Raw genomic sequence first — 16,369 nt, 5'->3', positions numbered from 1 at the left:
GAGCCATACAGAATGGGAACTTCCCCTACGTGAAAGCTGTCTGTGTGAAACTGAATTTTCATAGCTGAAAAAAAGGAAACCACTTGCTATCCAGAATCCCAGATTGTATTGGGACTGTGGAATCACCTAAGAGCAGTACTAGCAGAATCAGAATTGCTATCTTGTAAAACCTAATTAACCTGAGTCTTACAGCTTACTTGGTGGGAGATGCAACTGTTTTGTTTACAAACAGTAGTGCATACTGTGACTAGTTACTGGAGAATGGCATTTCTAACTGAAGAATAAAGTTATATTCTTCTGAAATTGGACATATGAAGCATAAAAATAAAAGTAGTTGAAGGAATACCTCTGGTAACTGGATTTTTTAAAATGGAGAGCAGGCTATTGAGGAGACTGATTAACAATTATTTTGGTTAGCGTAAGAGAGTCGCTGACCCTTGCCACTGAAGCTAACCAGAAGGCCAAGCAGGGATTAAGGGAATGGCATCCATACCAATGCTTGGGATCTAAATGTTGCAACTCAACTTGGAATTCTAGCCTCCACTAGATCAAAAGCTTAGAATGCAAATGATCAGAAATCACAACCATAAATATCATCAGATAAGTGGTTTTCTTTATTTTTTTCCTCTGAAATGATATAAGCTGTACACAGGTGACCCAGTACGTCAGGAAGCCACCCAGAGCGCTAGCCATGAGAGGTGCCACAGATATTTTATCCTGATACCTACAGAGAATCCTATTTACATGTAAGAAAATTTCCTTTCTCCATTGACAAGCTGGCATAAAATAACCATAATGTATGCAAAGTCCCAATCTGAGGGTTGTGTTTCACAGCAGCTACTAAAACAGACAACCCAACCCTAACAGATGGAGAGCGACCTATTAGGTGAACCAGCAGTGGAATGTGAAGGTGTGAACATGTGATCAAGTAGAAGCTTTCCATATTTCTTCAATGGAAGGGGTCCTCTAATGAGCCATTGATATTGCCATAGCTCCCACTTGATGAGCCTCAACAGTCTATAATCTGTAACCCAACCAGCATGCAACAATGCACTATACAGTCCACTAGCCAATTAGACAAAGTTTTTTGGCAACTGCTCTTCCTAAACTATTAGAATCTAAGGATACAAACAATAGAGAAGCTTCAAGGTGAGGTTGAGATCTCTTTAGGTAATATATTAGGGCTCTCTGACAATCCAAAGAGCGAAGAATCGCTCTTCTTTGTGTGCATGAGATCTTGAAAAGAATGTTAGCAGCACAGTAGCTTGGTTAATGTGGAATGCAGACACCACATTCGGAAAGAATTTAGGGTGAGTTCACAGAACTATATGATAAAAAAAAAAACTGCAGGTATGGCAACTATGAAACCAAACCCTTTAATTCACTTACCCTTTATGCCAAAGTGACAACTACAAGAAACAACACTTTCCAGGTGAAAAACCTCAAATCCATCAACTTGAGCAGTTACAAAGGCATTTTTATGAGTTGAGATAGCACATGGTCCTGAAGGTTTACTGACTTAACGCTTGGAATGCCACGCACCTTTCATGAATTTTGATACTAAATACTGGAAAGAGATTGAAGTCACTTCCACCTGTTGATGATACACTGCAATGGCAATGAGATGAATTTTATTCAAAGAGGAGCCAAGGCTGGAGGATGAAAGAAAAAAATACTGAAGGCCTCCATGCTACAGGAAAAGGGATCCAGTTAGCTATCTCACATCATTCTGAGAACCTCTTCCACTTTAAACTATAAGATTTCCTGGTTGAAGGTTTCCTGATTGCAATAAGCACATCTTCTACCTCCCAAGAAAGGAGACTACTCTTTACTCGACAGTCATGCCGTGAGGGCCAGTAAAGGCAGGTTCAGATGACAGTGTCTGCTGTCTTTCTGGGTGATGAGTCTAAGCCATCCCCAAGGGTATCAGAAACTGAATGAAAAGAAAGAGGAGGTATGAATACCACACTTATGACCAGGGCAGTGCTATGAAGATCATCTTCGCCTTGTCCTGAAGGACAATCTAGACATTTGTAGCAATGAAAGGAATTGGCGGGTATGCCAATTTTAAATGAGAAAGGCGCTATAACAAGAAATAAAAATAATTTAAAGAAATAAGTAGAGTAATCAGACACTCCAGTTCAGCACAAAAGCATTGGGGGGCTGACCTGTGGTTGCTTGAAGACAGGAAGCAGAATTTCTCAATCTTCCTTTTGTCCTCTGAGGCAAACAGGTCAATCACTAGTGTTCCCCAACAAAGGAAAAAGTCATTTTTGAACTCCTGATCTAAGGACCACTCGTGCAGTTGCAGAACTTTGTTGAGATCCTCTGCCAGTGTATTTTGAAATCTCAGTAGGATGCCTGGAGATGCACATTATGATTGGTCTATGACCAAATACAGAGGACATTCTCACTTGTTTACACAGAACATGGCCAACTGGTTGTCTGCATCAATATTCTCTTGCCCAACAGCAGGTGAGAGAATGCCCTGAGTGAATAATGGATTTTTCACAGCTCCAGAAAGTTGATTTGTGGTGACTCTCCATTATAAACCAGTCCTTTGGGTTCGCATAGCACCGGTATGTGCTCCCAACTCTGGTAAAGGCACCTGATGTACCCAAGGCACACAGTGTGAGACCCACTATCAGAACCACCACTGGAGGGATGCTCGCTTCCTGGAAGTTATTAGGATTTGGTGGGATAATGGCTGGAACATGAGATAATGCTACCCCCTACCAATATGATCCACCCTATCATTGCAATATAATTTCTAGCCTGGTATCACCCTCTCTTATTGGTTATCCTTTTTTCGTTAGCTCTCTGACAAGCTAATAATGACTCTTCATTTAGTGCTATACATTCTAACTTTCTCATCTTATTCATTTTTTCACTTCTAGAATTTGTAAAAAGATATATCAAGATATGTTTTTGTTTCTATTTACAACCTCCTTAGCAGTTGACAAGGATAGTTTAGAATCTTTTAACTCAATTTGTTGAAAGGATCTCACCATGTTCATCAAAAGCTCAAGCTCTTTCAATAGTAAGGAATGCATTCTTCTGAAATGAGTCTATCCAGGCTCCTATGAACTGTGAGCTCAATATTCAGTAAACTGAAAAGCAAACAATTTATCCAGCTGCAGTTAGCTGAATATATTCGCCTAAAGTTACCCTGCTACTTATAGCTGGATAACTATAAAACCTAACTGGTTATATGTGAATGTAACTAGTAAGATTTTTAAAGTCATCAGGCTGCTTGTGGTTAAGAAGCATTGAACTGGAACAAAAAAAAACCCCTCTCAGGCTCAAATCCCCAACCCCACACTCCCTTAAAATAAGTACAGATAATTGGCCAAGCAATACCAATCCATCCCTTCCCTAAACAACTCAAAATTAAAATTTTACAGTAGCGACCAGTGGCCCTATGCCAGCACTCCTTCCCTTCCCCATTTTATTTTTGGAAATTGAAATCCCTCTGCATCTTTCCCCATCCATCCCCAACCTCTCTTTTACCCTCACCCTGGAACCATAAAACCCCAAAACTCCTGATGGGAGCAAGGTCTTCTCTTAGCCACTTCTGGTACTTCCAGCATTGCTCTGATAGCTAACCGGAAAATCTTTACCCTTTCCTAAAATGCCCTCAGAATGCCGTTTTTTTAAATCTGTCTAAAGGCTAGCTACATAAATATTTCCCACTATTCAAATCATTAGCATTTAGCTGGATAAATTATAAGTTATCCAGATAAATACCTTAGAGTACTGACCTCTGTATTCTTTGAGATGGACCAAATTGATTTTTGAGATATTGACCAGGAAACTTAGGTACTCAAGATAATGGATGGTCATGTTGAGGGACTCAAGTATCCCCCCAGAGATGGGGGCCATCACCAACCAATTATCCAGGTATGTGAATACACAGAGACTCCATGCCAGCGGAGATCTGCAGTTATGCCTGCGAGCCACTTTGTGAACACACTCAGAGGCCTCCAAGAGGTTGAATGGGAGCACCATGTGCTGGTAATGCATGCCCTTCACCATGAATTTGAGGAACATGTGCATACACACATTCATATCCAGAACAAATATCCAATCCCTCAGCTGAATGAAAGATAAAATTGTCTGGAGGGAATTCATCTGCAACCTCTTTTAGACAAATTCTGTTCAGTTTCTATAAATCTAGGATGAGCTTAAGCCCCGCTTGACTATATGGTGACTAAGAATTATTGGGCATAAAAACCCTGGCCACATTCTTGAGGTGGAATAGAGGCTGAAGAATGATCCCCGTTGGGCCAGAGTTGTTGACTATGGTTACTATCTGTGCTTCTCTCATCCTCCTCTGGCCCAACGGAGATCATTCTTCAGCCTCTATTCCCCTCAAGAATGTGGCCAGGGTTTTTATGCCCAGTAATTCTTAGTCGCCACTCCAGAAGGAAGAACTAGACCCTCCACCCCCACACTAGAGGAGGTAAGGAAACAGGTCTCAGGGACTTCAGAAATTGGTCCCTGGCTTAGGTTGTGACTGTTGCTGGGCCTTCAGTTATCTTTCTCTCTGTCTTTGATTGGATAGCTACTATGGAAGAGTATGAGGAGCTCAGTATCACTGTAAAGGATAGAAAGGCTGCATGTGGAAAAATGGACATCTGCAGGAGAAGCACTTACATCTGGCAGGACCAGGCTGTGGCAGACAGCGATTGTATAGCGGACTGTCACGCCTTAACCAGAGCCACAGTCTCCAGTACCTAATCCCTGAAAAAGTTCTCCCCTCTAAAGGGCACATCTGCCAGGCAGTCTTGTACATCCTCTCACACCCAGTCGCTCATAACCATGCGAGTTCCTTGGCTCCTACACAGACTGTCGAAGTTCTGTCTACGGCGTCAAAGGCCTCATACGTGGATTAGATTTTATAATATTTTTAACCCATGCCCCCCAGAAGTCCAGAGCATGGAACCGCATAACATATATTAAATATTGAAACAAAATCAATACAAAGCAGATCAAAAACAAAAACAAACAAATGGCTCTCGCTTCAACGGCATGGGAGAAGACTTATACGTCACGCATATCCAGCATAGCTCCCTGCTTCAACGGCAGGGGAGAAGAAAAACAACCAATAAGGGCTAATAACATAGTCTGGGTAAAACAAATAAGCATGGGTGCAGCTTGCTTATTGCGGCAGCTACTACCCCTAACGAATTAAGCTAGATATTTCACTTGGATGCAGCTCCATCACTGCTCTCTACATTAAAGGTGGGGATGGAAGGGAAATAGAACCAAGAGCTAAGAGAAACAGATAAGTATGAGAGAAAATATGTGTGAAGCTTGCTGGGCAGACTAGATGGGCCATTTGGTCTTCTTCTGCCGTCATTTCTATGTTTCTATGTTTCTATGTTTCTAAAATGCTACAACAGGTCATTCATAGTTCTTATCTACTCCAATTAGATGGTTGAGTTAATCAGCTATTTCAAAAGTTTCCTTAAAAAGAAAGCTTTTCAGTGCCTTTTTAAAAGCATTTGTATCCTTTAAGTTGTGAGCCAAAGCAGGTAAAGTGTTACTGAAAAGAATGGGACTTGTAAATGAAAAGGCCTTCTTACATGTCTCAGTTAAATGCACTGTGCATGGTGCCGTAATATCTAGAAGGCCTTGATTAAAGAAACCAAGAGATCTTGAAGCAGCATAGACTCACTGAGGATAATTTTAGAAGGAGCTTTTTGCTCCGAAACATCTGGATGTCGGCTATATAATTTTCATCAGAGTCTAAATACATCTATCTGATTTCATCACAAGATAAGTGGCATATTGTGACATATGAAATTCAAGTAAGTGCAAATTAACATGTTCAATAACCGCCATTGGTGCGATAAAGATCAACTATATGATCCACAACTACAATGATCAAGGTACCTAATGATTTTTAAAGCCTTGCACTTATCGGCTTATAGACACGATAGCTATAATTATACAGCTACGTATGAAGGTACATCCTTGATCACACTCAGAATTCTCTTACATAGCACGTCTATTTTCTTTTGGATTTTAATTCTATCACTCAACATATGCTTATGCATGAATACATTCAATGCATTGAAACTATGTATATCAATGGATTGAAGGCATGTACTTTACCTGTTTTAAATATATATATATGTATAAGTCCCAATTTACACACAAGTTGGACAATTTTAAAACATGCATGTGTCGAGGAAATTAACCAGGTTACCAATTAGTCCACCAGTTCACCCAGTCCTTTTCCAGTCATCAAAACCTTCCTGGTTCTTCAGCCTGAACTCCCCCCAATCCACCCAGACCTCCCACCTTGTCAGAACTAAACAATAAACAAGTTTAATATCACTTATACCAGATAAGATGTAAACACGTAATTGTTTGCCATGCCCCAGATTGCCCTAGACACCCCTTTTTTTACATGCACATATGTGTGCACAAAAGTGAACATGCACATGTTTTTCTGATTTTTATAAAATATAAAATTCACAAGTAGAGGCTACTTACATGGATATAAGCTATATTTTAGGTGTGCAATGTTTTGAAAAATCACCTTTAAGTGTTAAGTTTATCCTTGGGATATTTGTGTTTCTTAAGAAGATATGGAAATTAACTGTCACTTGTACTGTACATGCTAGTGAACAGGAAGCCAACGGAGTGCACGCAGTGTGGGAGAGATGTGGTTGCGCATATTAATGCCATTGAGAATACATGAATCTGCATTTTGGTCAATCTGTAATTAGCAGTGCATGTTGGAAGGGAGACCCAAGTATAAAGTGTTCAGTAATTTTAGCCAATTAATAAGAGGGATTGAAGTACTGTACAAAAATTTAATGTGTGTCTGGGTAGATAATGAGACATCCAGGATGACTCCCAGGTTCATTCCATACAGTTTGAGAAATAGGAATGGCATGACACTCAAAGGTGAAGATGGATGGTAGGTCTAAAGGAAGAAAGTGACTCAGTATTAGGCTGTTTTAGTTATATTAAGACACAACCAATTGTGGTGTAACCATATCTTGATGATGAATAGACAAACTGATATGAAATGAAAAGTAGTGGGCCAAGATATTTTTAACAGAAAAAAGAGCTGGATGTCATCTGCATAAAGTTTATAGGATAAGCTCAAAGTGGGCAACAATTTGCAAAGAGGTGTCAAATAAATGTTTAATAAGGCCGCAAATATGGCAGACCCTTGGGGAATTCCCATTAGTCATCGGTCGCCAAGATGAGGTTTCTCAATTTAATCTAATTTGTTATAATCGATTATGGAGATAGGATTTGAAAAATACTGTCCTTCCAATTCCAGTCTCAGTAAGTTACATGAGTAATATAACAATTTATGGTATCGAATGCAAGAAAGATTCAAGTAATAACATATAACGTACCAGAGTCAAAGCCTCATCATATGGGTTTGAAACTAGAAAGTACTGTGATATTTGCAAAACCCAAACTTAAACTGGTTAAGGATGGTGTGGTTATCAAAGAAATCAGAAAGCTGTATAAGGATGGTATTTTCTATGATTTTGGCTAGAAAAAGAAGAGATAAAATCAGGCAGTAGTTAGAGAAATCCTTAGGATCTGCAGTCAGTTTCTTTACGATATGGTTATTGAAGCCCTCTTTAGCAGAGCTAGCATTTTGCAATTAGAAAGGGACAGATTTGCAATTTTGGTGGTAATATCAAGAGTTGTGGAACATGGACTTAGAGGGCAAGGGAAGGAATTCAATTTGTTTATGATCTATAAAACCTCTGTTTGAGCAACTGGTGTAAATTGGTCCTATTTCATCTCATTCATTACGGCAACATCAGTAGGAGGAACTGGATTATTTGGAAATGCATCACACAGATGCAATGCTGCTCACACTTCTCAGACTCCTGTACAGCTCTCCAAAACTCCACCTGCCTAAAGTCTTTTGCATCTGCTTTTGCAAGCACTAGTACAAATACTACACCATAAACAATTGGAGGGCTACAGTAATCAGAGTGCTAAGCATGGATCTGTGGTAGGTCTTTTTCCCAAACACATCCAATGTCTTTGGGTCTTTTATTTATTTATTTATTTAACACTTTTTTTATACCGGCATTCGTAGGACACATCATGTCGGTTTACAAGTAACTGAGAAAGGAAATTACAATGAACAAGGGAGGGGCTAACTGGGTAATATGCAAAATACAAAGGAAGAGAGTCAACAGCAGAATTACAACTTTTTGCATTCAAGTTAGGGTTAAATATGCAAAAGAACTTATAAACAAATTAAACGAGGCATGTACACTTGAGAAATTAGCATATGAGGGCTTATTTACAGTATGAGGAGGCAAGTGCACATATGTATAGTTAAAAGCTAGTGGGGGGGAGAAAGGAGGGAGGGAGCAGGGGGAGAGGGGCGGGTGGGGTAGAGTGAAAAGGGGTACATTAAGGCATGGGTACTTTGAGGGAGGGGTTGCTAAGGGGTGAGAGGGAGGGGTATTGGGGGGCTAGGAAGTGCACTGGAATATTGGACTTTATTCCAGTGCACTTCCTGGAATATTTCCAGGAAGTGCACTGGAATATTCCCATGGGTGCTTTGCCTGCTTTAATGCTAACACCATCACTACAGAGTGGAACTTCCAAGCATGGTCAGAGACTTTTCTGCGCTCTGAAAGTTGGGTCTATGTCACTGCTGTTAGATGACATTATCCATGCATTATGGCCAATTTGTGCCAGCTTGTCGACTAACAATAAATGAAAGAGAGGGTGGTGATGTGTGCAACAGCCTCCCCCATTGGAAATGGTGGAGATAAAAACAGTATCTGAATTCAAGAAAACTTGAGATCTCTAAGGAAGAAATGAGAATTATAATGCTAAATTAATTGGATGGATGGGCAGACTGGATGAGCCATATGTTTGTTTGGTTTTTTTGTAGTCTTATTTCTATGTTTCTATGAATATGGCCTGTGACTGTGTAAGAAAGCAATTTTACAAGGCAATAAAACTAAGTCCCAAGCTTTGTTTGTAGTTTTCATTCTTATCTACTTTTGAGGCATAACTCAAATTATAAGAGTTATTCCACATTGACTGACTAATCTTTAAAAAGAAGGCAAACTCTACCCAATTTAGTATGAGTGGAAAAGAGCTTACCCTGACATTGCATCACTCAAAGTCTTAGCAGTTATTCATTTTATGGCAAAAACTGCATAGTGTGCCAGCATACACAGACCTTATCAATGCAAAGTGATCAGGGCCCCTGCAATCGAAGGAGTCAAACCCCAATCAACTTCTGGTGCTCAGGAAATGCTGTTCAAAGTTACCAAGGAACGCCTTATGAAAGGCCTTTTTATTTGCTGTCTTTGGTTAACACGGCTTGAATTCATGAGAGGCTCCTTTAGCCAAAGGGGTTTCTGGCTGGACTGGGGCAATATAATTGTGACAAAGGACCACCTGCATACTGATATCATCATTAACGTATTGATAATTTAAACCAGAAATTTCTCCAATAAATTATCAATGAAAGGACTTCCAGTTTGTTTCCATCTACATTATAAAGAGCAGGACATAAATACATCTTTCACTTTAGCAACTATAATTCTGCAGAAGAAACACAGGCTCTGGAATTTTCTTTTATTACTGACTTGATCATGTATATAAGCTAATCCATCCAAGATCTCTCGGAAAAGCCTCCAAAGCCGAATGTTGTCCAGATGCAGTCCCTGGTCTATAGTATCACGCAGCGTGCTCTTCTCACAGTACTCCATCTATACACAGCAAGAGAAGCCATGGTCAACATACCTCAGAGAAAACCCCAGTAGTAGAAACAAGGCATAGCAAGATATAGGATGCATTTGGAGACATTACCCCAATATCTGCAATATAAATGAATTTTAACAGGAAGGAATATACAAATAAAAGAAAATTATTACTTACCTGCTAATTTTCGTTCCTGTAGTACCATGGATCAGTCCAGACCGTGGGTTATGTCCCCAATCCAGCAGATGGAGTCAGCCCAAAACTCTGAGGGGGCGTCACCATAAGTACTACTACCCCCTCTGCAGGAGTTCAGTATCGAGTATATCAAAGCCCGAGTAAACAGAGACCCCTTGGTTGGATCAAGTTTAAACAAAACGGCAACAATAAGCCGCTGGATCGAAATAGAGAACTGGAACCATCCCACCAAGGGGTGGGAGGCCGTGAACATAGCGTGTCAACCACCAACAGAATGGTGACAGACAATGAAAACTGGAAACACGTGAAAAACAACAGCAGCAAAGCCACTACTGTAACAGACGGAATGGCTGAGCAGAGTCAGCCCCCAATACAGCTGAGCAGGAGTAGAACCCAAATGCGGTGGGCGTCTGGACTGATCCATGGTACTACAGGAACGAAAATTAGCAGGTAAGTAATAATTTTCTTTTCCCTGTACGTACCAGGATCAGTCCAGACCGTGGGATGTACCCAAGCGTCCCTAAACCGGGTGGGGTCCTGCGAGGCCTGCTCGTAGAACCTGTTCGCCAAAGTGTCCATGGACGGACGAGGCGAGGTGTAGTCTGTAGTGTCTCGAGAACGTGTGCAACGATTTCCAGGTGGCCGCTCTACAAATTTCCTGCGTAGATACCGAGCGACTCTCCGCCCAGGAGGCCGCCTGAGAACGTGTAGAATGCGCCACAATACCGGGTGGGGGCGTCCGCCCCGCCCCAATATAGGAAGCGGCAATGCCGGCCTTCAGCCATCTGGCAATAGTCGTCTTCGAGGCCTGGGATCCCTTCCGGGGACCGGACCAAAGAACGAAGAGATGGTCAGAAGTCCGGAAATCGTTCGTAGCCTCCAGGTAGTGCCGCAGAACGCACTGGACGTCCAGGAGACGGAGAGCCCGCGGCTCGGACGAAGAGAAAGATGGCAATTCCACCGTCTGATTTACATGGAAGGCGGACACCACCTTCGGGAGGAAGGAGGGCACAGTACGAAGTGACACACCCGAATCGGAGAACCGGAGATAAGGCTCTCGACAGGACAGAGCCTGTAGCTCCGAAATACGCCGAGCGGAGCAGATGGCCACCAAGAACACCGCCTTAAGTGTGAGGTCCTTGATCGTTGCACTCCTCAGTGGTTCAAACGGAGGTCCCGACATGGAACGTAGCACCAGATTGAGGCTCCAAGAGGGACAAGGATCCCGCAATGGGGGTCGCAAGTGCTTGACCCCCTTGAGAAAACGGCCGATGTCCGGGTGCTGCAACAGGGATCCTTCGCCCCGCAGGAGGGAGCCAAGAGCTGCCACTTGGACCCGAAGTGAGTTGTAAGCGAGCCCCTTCTCCACTCCTGCCTGCAGGAACTGGAGGATCTGCGGAACCGACGCCTCCGTGGGTCTTGTGTTCAGACCGGTACACCACATCTCGAACACTTTCCAGACTCGCACGTAGGCCACAGACGTCGAGGTCTTCCGAGAACGAAGCAGAGTTGACACTACCGCCTCCGGGTACCCCCGTCGTCGGAGACGGCGCCTCTCAAAAGCCAGGCCGCAAGACAGAAGAGTTCTGCCTGGTCGAAAAATACCGGGCCCTGGTGAAGGAGGCGGGGCAGATGTCCCAGCCGGATGGGACCGTCGATTACCAGGTGGAGGAGGTCCGCAAACCAAGGTCGACGTGGCCACTCTGGCGCGACGAAGATCACAGTCCCCTGATGAACTTCTATCCGTCGGAGTAGTCTTCCCACCAGCGGCCATGGTGGGAACGCATACAGGAGCAGATCGGCCGGCCACGGGAGCGCGAGAGCATCGACGCCCTCCGCCCCCCGTTCTCTCCGGCGACTGAAGAAGCGAGGCGCCTTGGTGTTCTGGGCGGACGCCATGAGATCCAGGTGGGGAGAGCCCCACCGCCGGACGAGCAGCTGCATGGCCTCGTCTGAGAGGGACCACTCTCCGGGATCCAGAAGCTGGCGACTGAGGAAGTCCGCCTGGACATTGTCCACGCCTGCGATGTGCGAGGCCGCCAGGCGGCGCAGATGCCGTTCCGCCCACTGCATCAGCATCGCTGCCTCGAGCGCGACCTGCGGGCTGCGAGTGCCGCCCTGGCGGTTGATGTAGGCCACCGTAGTCGCATTGTCCGATAAGATTCTGACTTCCCGATTCCGAAGGAGCGGCAGGAAGTGGAGAAGCGCCAGCCTGACCGCTCTGGTCTCCAGACGATTGATGGACCACTTCGACTCCTCCGCGGACCACGTCCCCTGCGTGGCGCTTCGGTCGCAGACTGCTCCCCAGCCTACGAGACTGGCGTCGGTGGTTACTACTACCCAATTTGGTAGATCGAGGGACACGCCGCGAGCCAGATTCTCCGGAACCATCCACCAGGTGAAGCTGTTCCTGGCAAACTGGGGCAGCGGAAGTATCACCTGGTAGTCCTGCGAAAGTGGCTTCCAACGGGACAGAAGTGCTCTTTGTAGAGGCCGCAGGTGCGCAAATGCCCAAGGGACCATGTCGATGGTGGAGCCCATCACCCCCAGGAGCTGTAGATAGTCCCAGGAGGTGGGAGCTGGTAAGGCAGAGAATCGCTGTATGTGTTCTCGCAGGGCGTGCGCCTTGTCCTGCCGTAGGAAAACCGCGCCCAGACTGGTGTCGAAGGTCGCCCCCAAGAAATCCAATCGCTGCGAGGGCACGAGGGAGCTCTTGGAGAAGTTCACCACCCATCCCAGAGACTGCAGAAACTCTATCACCCTGGCCACTGCCACCTGTCCATGCCGAAACGACTTCGCTCGGATGAGCCAGTCGTCCAAATAGGGGTGGACTAGAATCCCCTCCTTCCGAAGGGCAGCCGCCACGACTACCATGATCTTGGTGAAGGTGCGCGGGGCCGTTGCCAATCCGAACGGAAGCGCTACAAACTGGAAATGCTGATCCAGAATCTTGAACCGTAGCAGATGGTGATGCTCCCGGCGAATAGGGATGTGAAGATAGGCCTCCGTCAGGTCCAAGGAGGCCAGGAACTCCCCTCGATGTACCGCTGCGATCACGGACCGTAGCGTTTCCATGCGGAACCGGACCACCCGAAGGGATTTGTTGACTTCCTTCAAGTCCAGTATGGGCCGGAAGGAACCGTCCTTCTTCGGTACCACGAAGTAGATGGAATAATGGCCCGAGCCCACCTCTCCGGAGGGTACGGGCACAATGGCGCCTATCTCCCGCAGTCTGTCCAGCGTCAACTGCACCGCCCGTCGCTTGATGGTCGAGCCGCAAGGAGAGAAGATGAACCGTCCCTTCGGAGCGCGGGCAAATTCCAACGCGTAGCCGTGTCCTATGGTGTCCAAGACCCATTGATCCGAGGTGATCCGCGCCCACTCCTCGTAAAAGAACGCCAGCCGCCCCCCAATCTGGGGGACGTCGGAGTGGGCGAGCTGAACATCATTGAGAGGACTTGGGCGAGGGCTGTCCCGCCGTGGGAGCGGCTCGCGCTGGGCGTCGCCCGCGAAAGGAACGGGACCAGGGCTGAGACCTGGGAGCAGCGGGCCGAGATGCCGCCGGTCTGTAATTCCTGTAGCGCCTTTGCGCCCTGGCTCTGGTCCGCGAGGACGGGAATGCCCTGGTGGAGCGATATCTGTCTTCCGGCAGGCGATGGACCGCGTTTTCCCCCAGAGACTTGATGATCTGGTCAAGATCCTCCCCGAACAGGAATTTACCCCTGAATGGCAGGGAACCCAGACTCGACTTGGAGGACGTGTCCATCGCCCAGTTGCGCAGCCATAGGAGACGACGTGCCGCCACCACCGAAGCCATGGAGCGGGCGAGGACCCGAAACAGATCATAGGAGGCATCAGCCCCGTACGCCACTGCTGCTTTCAGCCTATCCGCCTGGGCGGCCTCCTCGGGCGGCAACACCTGAGACGTGAGCAGTAGCTGCACCCAGAGAAGACTGGCCCGCTGGGCAAGCGAGCTGCACATCGCCGCCCGCAGCCCCACCGCGGAGACCTCGAAGACCCGCTTGAGGAAGACTTCCAACTTGCGATCCTGCGTATCCCGTAACGCCGCTCCACCCGTCACCGGTATGGTCGTCCTCTTCGTGACTGCCGACACCGCGGAGTCCACCCTGGGCACCTTGATGAGCTCCAGAAAATCTTCCGGCAGCGGATACAGCCTCTCCATGGCGCGGCTGCCCCTTAGGGCAGCTTCCGGGGCATCCCATTCCCTGGTGAGAAGCTGCAGGAACGACTCGTGAATGGGAAAAGCCCGAGCCCTCGGACACAGGGCTGCCAACACCGGATCCCCCTTCTTTGAGGAAGTGACGACAGCTGGCGCAAAGGAGCCAGCGGGTCCGGCGGAGGATCGAGGTCCAACCCCTGAATGATTTGTGGGATTAGATCATCCAGCTCTTCTCGCTGGAAGAGGCGCAGCATCCGTGGATCCTCCCCCTCGGAAGTGGAGTCCCCTTGTCCCGACGCTGCAGGGTCCGACCCAGGGGAAACTGGGGCAGACCCAGGTCCACCCGAGCCCACAGGGAGCCGGGTGGGGACGGGGAGCTGTGAGGCCCCCACGCCCGCCGGAGCGGGGGGGGGCCGTATAGAGGGACGAAGGTCGTGGCAGCTTGGGTGGTGGCGGGTCCGCGGGAGCAGCCAGGTCCTGAAGGTAAGCTGTATGCATCAGGCGGATGAACTCCGGTGAAAACCCCGGCCTAATCGGGGGGACATCCGCTGCTGGGGGCCCCGGGGGACCCTGCCCCCGCGGGTCATCCTCCGGATCTACTTCTGGTAGTAAGCTCGGGGGAGAGCCCTCAGAGGCTTCCTCGTCCCCCTGCACTGCCTGCTCTCCTTCAGGACGGAGCGCATGCAAGATGGCCGCCGTTCCCGCCAGTGATGGGGGAGGGGCCGGCCCACGCCGCCCGGGCAAGGCTGCCAGAGGAGAAAAACGAGTGAGGGGCCGCGACGTGCCTTCCCCCCCGGGGAGGCACCGAGCGCAGATCCCCTCCCTCGAGATACGCGATCCAGGCTCGCCATAGGCCGAGCAACGCGCCGGCCGCGGCATCGGGATCGTGAAAAAAAGAAAAACAGTCCCCGGCAGCCCAAAAACGCCCTGGTAGCCTCGGGGGGGGGGGGCCGCGACACGGATCGCCGCTGCGGGGGGGCCCAGATGGCCTGCACTACCCGCCGAAGAACAAAACGGAGTCGCGGGGGGGCCTTCCTGGCCGCACAGCCCGCTGGAGGTAATCACCCTGCTCCCCGCTGCAGCCCACGTGGAAACAAAAATGGCCGCGGGAGCGGGCGAGGACGCTAGGAGGCCGGTGCCCCCGGCGGTCGCGTCCAAACCTAGCTGCAAACTAAAAATACCAACAGAGAAGAAATGCAACTTACCCCGGAGAAGCAACAACAGGTGCCGGGACAGAGGAAAGAGGGAGAGACAGAGACTCACAACAAAGAAGCCACGCCTCCCCAATTGAGCAATTAAGCAATTAAGTTGTTTTTTGTTTTTTTTTTTTTAAATGAAGGCCAACTTGATCCAAGCAAAAAAGCTAACAAAGAGCAGAGAATAAAGTCCCAAACAAAAGAAGTAAAGGAAGAAGGTTATAGGCAATCGGGAGCAAGCCCAGATTCCACTACTCGCATCTGCTGGAGTCAGAAGATACTGAACTCCTGCAGAGGGGGTAGTAGTACTTATGGTGACGCCCCCTCAGAGTTTTGGGCTGACTCCATCTGCTGGATTGGGGACATAACCCACTGTCTGGACTGATCCTGGTACGTACAGGGAACTAGAATTGGATGACAGGCTTGACAGATGACAGCATACAAGTTTAACATGAAAAAATGGCAAACTATCAGGCCAATGCAGTAATCTGGGTATTAAAAAACTGTATGCTGGATTTCAGTGCACATTTTTAACACCCAGATTAAATTTTCAACTCCCAATGTAAGCTAAGGATATGCTAATGTATCGTAAATTAAAAAGTAGGTAATCTGAGTTAACTCTGGGTGGAGGTAAGATTGGAGGAACCAGGGAAGAAAGCAAAAGTACAGAAAATCTTTTAAAAAGATAGCTGGATAATTACAGACTTATCCAGCTATCTGGCCACAGTTAGCTGCAGCAACTTAGCCGGATAAGTCAGTTCTTATCTGGAAAAGTACGGACTTATCCAGCTAAGTGGCGGAGCCAGATAACCAGATAAGAACTGACTTAGCTGGCTAAATGGCGGTGGGCTATCTGCTGCCAGATAGCCAGATAATACCATACTTATCTGGCTAAGTGGCAGTTGAGTGGGCAAAAATTGTTTTTCACAATTTTGTTTTGCCCGCACAGCAGCACTGGAAGCTTAACTCCATTTCTGATCCAGAAGTTAAGTTTCCAAGGTTAAAAAAAACCCAGGTTAGGCAAACATACCTCTCTGCATTGGAGAATACTGCTTAATGTCCTCGTTGCATGGGA

General features: G+C 47.0%; 1 protein-coding gene across 2 annotated transcripts in view; it reads right to left on the bottom strand.

Annotated features, from left to right (window-relative positions):
- The window catches only part of EIF2AK4 (eukaryotic translation initiation factor 2 alpha kinase 4), a 546,008-nt gene that overhangs the window by 284,161 nt on the left and 245,478 nt on the right, over window positions 1-16,369 (bottom strand). For both annotated transcript variants that reach the window (XM_029600187.1, XM_029600189.1), the window contains exon 15: window positions 9,609-9,731. In XM_029600187.1, the coding sequence (XP_029456047.1) occupies window positions 9,609-9,731 (123 nt within the window). The remainder of the gene's footprint in view (window positions 1-9,608; window positions 9,732-16,369) is intronic.

The sequence above is a fragment of the Rhinatrema bivittatum genome, chromosome 4, assembly GCF_901001135.1.
Source record: "Rhinatrema bivittatum chromosome 4, aRhiBiv1.1, whole genome shotgun sequence".
In the NCBI taxonomy this organism is placed as follows: Eukaryota; Metazoa; Chordata; class Amphibia; order Gymnophiona; family Rhinatrematidae; genus Rhinatrema; species Rhinatrema bivittatum.
This window is presented reverse-complemented; position numbering and strand designations above follow the sequence as displayed.